Below are 6,003 nucleotides of genomic sequence, written 5' to 3'. Positions count from 1 at the left end.
CTGTCAACACATCACGCTCCCCCGCTGCCTCTACCGCCTCCTCAAGTCCGGCACCCCACCTCGCTCCGGCGGGACGTTAGTTGCTTTCCCGCCTACAGCCTGTCCTTTTACTCGCTTGTGGGTTGCTGACACGATGTGCCGCACGCGAGGACCATCTGCGCATCCCCTACCTAGGGGCGCGTGCATTGTCTGCCTGAAAACTGTAAGGCATTGACACCTAGCGCTGGACTCACTCTTGAGTGCTTCTGTCCGAAGGCGCGGAGCTCATTGTTAAGAGCTATTTGAGGCTAGTCTACACTCTACTTGTACCTACGTTGTATGGAGTACAAACCTGTCAAATTTGAAATGAATATTTAAAAAAGAGTCTCATATCTTTGGAATACATTGCTCTTTTTTGCGCATGCACTTTCGCTGCCGTAAAGTATTTCTCAAAATGGTTTTGTTTTGATATCGCCCAATCAAGTATATGTCAGTAGGCCTAAAGACTAATGCTGTATAATCTAATTCATATCTATTACAATTTAATAAAATACCCTTGTCATGCTGAAAGCCTGACAAGAGTGAAGGTGCTGAGCTCGCTGATAACGCTGACAGAAGCTTGCTGAAGCGAAGCGAGGTAAAAACCTCGTTGTGCTGACAGCTGAGCCACTGCCACGCTGAAAGCATCTGCTGAGCCGAATGAACGCGCTGAGATCGCTGACTCAGTGTTCTCAGTGAACTTCCAAGTTTTCTGATGGGGGCTGGCTTCCGCACTTTGTCAAGTAGCTCAACCTGAAGGTTTGTGGCATGACTGGTCATGGCTTTGGACTACATAAAGGTATCTTGTCATTAGCTTCATGTTCAACGAGACACTACTAAGGTAGGGCTAAGTCACTTGCGAAAATGGATAATGTCATCCAATTACGCGATCCGGTCATTTCACCTACCGCATCTGTCAAATCTGAAACATTTGTCTTTCCGTTCTATTCCTTGTACTACTAGCGCCCATACTGGTGCCTGTCTTAGCGCTCACCCGCAGGTTGAACATTATGTAGCTTACATAATGGGGTCCATGCGCACTTTGTACTCGGCATCATACCACTACGTTTCTTTCTTCACTAACACGACCACATAGACACGATGGTCCGTGCGCAGTCGGTACTTGTATAAGTAGTTGTACCATTAGTCGGTCGAACCCTAAGTTCGACCTGGTTATCCATTCAAGTCTCTGCTCCTCTTCGCTTGGGGTAGTTGTTAAAGTTCGTCCGAGACCCGAAGCGAGAACGATCAACAAAGATATATCGCGTTTGTCTGAGCTCTGTCAAACGCGTAAGGAACATACAGGACGGCTCGCGCAAAGTCTGCGAGGTACTACAAACAATGCCAAATACGGTGGCATGCGCTCGCCACAATCTCAAGTTCCAACAGTAGTGGTCATTCTCGACTTCCTCGCTCGATCTTCAGGACGACGTACTGTCCATAAGCCCTCGCTCGTCGTCTACGAGTCAGGCATCAATATAGGAGTATAGACCGTTGTATCAAAAGGTCAAACTTTCTAAGCTACATTCCTAGTTTTACCTAGTCGAACATCTCATCCACCATCACATTGAACAATGCAGTCAACCCAGTTCCTTTGGGACTACCAGCCCTCGCAGGATCACCGCTCCTCCAGTACGACCGAGCAGATCGCTGCTTTGTCACCTCCACAAAAAGAGCTCCCATCTACCCTCGAGGTGGTACCTGGTGTTGTGCAACCGGTCCAAACCCGCAGGTCGTCGCCCATCAAGAACTCGTTAGCTACTACCAGAGACACCCACCCGCTCACCCAGAAGATGTATTCACCACCCTACGGATTGACGTCGAACCTACACAAACAACAGAAAGTGTGCAGTCACCCATCAACGAACAACCACTCGAACTCCCTGAAGTTCAGTACGTTCCCATTGAAATCCCAGACATCGAACTACCACCAGCCCCACCCGCACCAACCAACGCACCGGTTGAAGTCCCTATGGCAACATTCACTCAAGCAGACATCGATCAGCGCATCGCTGTCGCCCTCGCAGCATACCAATCCCAGCAGTCAATGGCCAACCGACCCCTTCGCCTCGACATCCCCACTCCCGAACCTTTCAGCGGAAAGGCGGAGGACCTCAGACACTTCATCCAATGCATCCTCTCCTACTTCATCGCCACCAACAACACCCGACTCAGCGATGAAGCAAAGATCGCCTTCACTGTAGCGCTGATGAGGGAGGATCTGGGGAAAACATGGGTGGACGCATATTACGAGAAGTCGGCAGGGGGAGTCCAGGTCTATTCCACTTGGGCAGACTTCGTTGCCGCTCTAGAAGAGGCGTTCCCTGAGCATGGAACACGAATCAAGGCACATCAAATCCTGATGAAACTCCCTGAACGACAGAAGGATAGGAAGACGGCGCTCTCCCTCGGTAACTACGTCACCCGCTTTGAGCAGCTAGCATCAAAGGCTCAGCTCAAGGACGCCGAGGTCAATGGCACCAACCGCGTCGAGAACGACTGCCACACTCTCCATGCCAACTTCGTCAAAGGACTCCCGAAGGAGCTGTATTTTGCGCTCGCAACAAGGGTCGCTAGGGATCGACCCAACACCATGAAGGCCTGGTACGACGAAGTCTGAAACGCCGACGCAGCCAAGCAGGGGGCTCTCGTCGTCACAGACACCAGGGACTATGGCGAACCGATGGATATCGACGCCGCTGCCATCGCATCAACCTTCGCCTCCACATCGGGAGGAAGGAAATGGGAACTAGGAGCCGTTCTCAACGAGGCCGATCGTAAGCTCCACAGGGATGGGAATCTGTGCTTCTACTGCCACATCAAGGGTCACAGCGCCAAGGATTGCCACAAGAAAGCGGCCGCACGACAAGGGGGTGGGAGGCCGAACCAGGGAGGATCTGGGAAGGACGACTTCCGCGCCAGAATCAAGACACTCTCCGCTGACGAGAAGCGGGAGCTGTACAAAGAACTTACAATGGAGGATTTTTGAAGGGGCAGGGTGAGCCAACGCAACCACTGCCCGTATCCATTTCACTGTCCCGTGTAATTCTAGTAGTCCGAAATGAACGCGCTCTGCACATTCCGATTACTGTGGGACGAAAAGACGTCGAGGTGCGCGCTTTCATCGACAGCGGCGCAACAGGAATCTTCATCAGCCTGAGATTCATCCGAGAGCATCGACTTCGGACAGAACCTCTTCCCCGACCCATCCCCGTCTTCAACGTGGACGGAACTCCAAACAAAGAAGCACTCATTACGCGAAGAGCTCTCTTATCTTACAAGATAAGCGGAGAACCCCGATTTGTCAAAGCCTACGTCGCCAGCATCGGCAAGGAAGACATCATCTTCGGCCACACTTGGCTCAAGCTCGAAAACCCCAAGATAGACTGGAAAACCGGACGAGTTGAGCTAAACCACCGGTGGACAAGAGACGAGACCAGGGCCTGGAAGATGGACCTGTACCAAAGGCGAGTGGCTCGGCTAGAACTGAAGAAGGCTGTAACTACCCCACTCCCAGAATCAACGGAGGACGAATTCGTCGTCATCTCCACCTCGGAGCACGCAACCCTCCCCGAACGAAAGACTAGCGGTGCAGCAGGATATGACATCTCTGCTGCGCATCAACTCATCATCCCTGCCCGGCGACAAGGCCTGGTTGGCACCGATCTTATCATGGCTATCCCCGAAGGACACTACGGAAGAATCGCACCTCGGTCCGGTCTAGCGCTAAAAGAAATCGATGTTGCTGCAGGAGTAATTGACTCCGATTACCGAGGCAAGGTCTCAGTCCTGCTGGTCAATAACTCTGACCTCCCATTCACTGTCAAAGCTGGCGACCGAGTTGCCCAGCTCATCCTTGAAAGGATAAGCACCCCACCAGTAATGCTAACCGACTGCATCGACGAAACAGAATGCGGGGAGGATGGGTTTGGGTCAACAGGTATTGCATCCATCGAGGAACAAGCGGAGGACATCGACGATGATGAGTTCATCATTTCCTACTTATCCGGAACGCCGATGATCACCAAGTACGAGAAACAGGAACCCCTGGCAGTGAGGGATGTTCCGCTCAAGGAGCGACTCCCTGAACTTTCATCTGGCTACAAACGACTTCACAACGGCATGATCTGGAAGATCCACCATGACATCAGACGCGTCACCACTTCCACTGAACTTGCAGCCTCGAATGCCCAAGGCAAGACAGAAAAAACGCTACCACAGATGGTACCATCCTACCTACACGATCTCCTCCCCGTCTTCGACAAAGGCACTGCTGCGCGACTTCCAGACCACACCGAATATGACCACAAAATCAACCTCAAGGAGGGCTTCGCGGACATGAAGCAACAGGTCTATCCGCTCAACCCGCAGCAATGAAAGGAACTCGACAAGTTCCTCGAGGAGAACCTGAGTAAAGGGTACATTCGCCCTTCGAAATCCCCGTTGGCGAGTCCATTCTTCTTTGTTGGAAAAAAGGACGGTTCACTACGTCCCTGTCAAGACTACCAGCTGCTCAACGAGAACACGGTCAAGGATCGATACCCGCTCCCGCTTATATCAGACCTCCTGGACAAGTTGAAGCATGCCAAGATGTTCACGAAGATGGACCTCCGCGCCGGATACAACAACGTCCGAATCAAGAAAGGGGATGAATGGAAGGCAGTGTTCATTGTACCCGGAACTGATGGCAAACCGCCGCAGCTGTACGAACCAACGGTGATGTTCTTTGGGCTGTGTAATTCCCCCACTACGTTCCAGCGGATGATGAACACAATATTCGCAGACATGCTTCAAGAAGGCTGGCTTTGCATCTACATGGACGACATCCTGATCTTTTCCCAGGACAAGGCAGAACATGAGGAACGAACACAACGTGTTATCGAACGACTTCGACAACACGACCTCTACCTCAAACCGGAGAAATGCGCCTTTGACGTCACCGAAGTCGAATTCCTCGGCATGATCATCCATCCAGGAGAAATTGCAATGGACCCTGTCAAACTAGCTGGCATCACAGAGTGGCCGGTGCCGTCCAACCTCAGGCAAGTATGTGCCTTCGTTGGATTTGGAAACTTTTACCGCCGGTTCATCAAAGGCTTCTCGGACAAAGCGCAACCACTGGTTGCTCTCACCCGGAAGGATGTCGCCTGGACCTGGGGATCTGACCAACAGAGAGCCTTTGAGACCCTCAAAAAGGCATTCCTAGAAGAACTGGTACTACGCATGCCGGATCCCGATCGACCCTTCGCTATCGAAACCGATGCCTCCAAGTTTGCAACCAGAGCAGTACTACGCCAGCGCGACGACAACGGCGACTGGCATCCTTGTGGATACCTCTCTCAAAGCTTCAATGCAGCAGAGAGAAACTACGACATCTACGACAGGGAGTTATATGCGGTCATCCGCGCACTAGATGAGTGGAAGCACTACCTCATCGGCAGCCCATACCCAGTAACGATTCTCAGCGACCACAAGAACCTCACATATTGGAAACAAGCCAAAGACATGAACCGACGACAAGCACGCTGGGTGAGTAAACTGACCGAGTTTGACTTCCGCCTGGTACACGTTCCTGGTACCCAAATGGTGCAGAGCGACGCTCTCTCCCGCCGACCTGACCACGACGACGGCTCTAATGACAACACCGACGTTGTTATGCTCCCACCAGAAGTATGGGTCGCGGCCATCGACATCAACACCCGCGACACCATCCTTTCCTTTAAGGACGACCCAATAATGAAGGAAGGCCTCACTGCGGCACGCACTGGAGGAACACCACACACTGGAACAGACTGGTCCATCGATGATGACCTCCTCCTATACCAGGATCGGGTCTATGTACCCCCAGATGAGTCTCTTCGCAAACATCTTGTCTCCCACTATCACGACCTCCCCTCCGCAGGACACCCCGGTGTTCAGAAAACCCTCCTCGGCTTGTGCCGTGACTACTGGTGGCCGAGCATGGCCCAGTTTGTTGCCCGCTAT

General features: G+C 52.2%; 1 protein-coding gene across 1 annotated transcript; it reads left to right on the top strand.

The window, feature by feature from the left end:
* Positions 1–1,592: 1,592 nt before the first annotated feature.
* Positions 1,593–3,007, top strand: POSPLADRAFT_1056213 (hypothetical protein; the record flags this gene model as incomplete). The annotated part of the gene is made up of 3 exons (XM_024480744.1): positions 1,593–1,715; positions 1,751–2,622; positions 2,686–3,007. 3 exons carry the CDS (start codon positions 1,593–1,595, stop codon positions 3,005–3,007), a joined length of 1,317 nt encoding a protein of 438 aa, XP_024339642.1.
* Positions 3,008–6,003: the final 2,996 nt, after the last annotated feature.

This window comes from Postia placenta (assembly GCF_002117355.1).
Source record: "Postia placenta MAD-698-R-SB12 unplaced genomic scaffold POSPLAscaffold_6, whole genome shotgun sequence".
NCBI lineage: Eukaryota > Fungi > Basidiomycota > Agaricomycetes > Polyporales > Adustoporiaceae > Rhodonia > Rhodonia placenta.
This window is presented reverse-complemented; position numbering and strand designations above follow the sequence as displayed.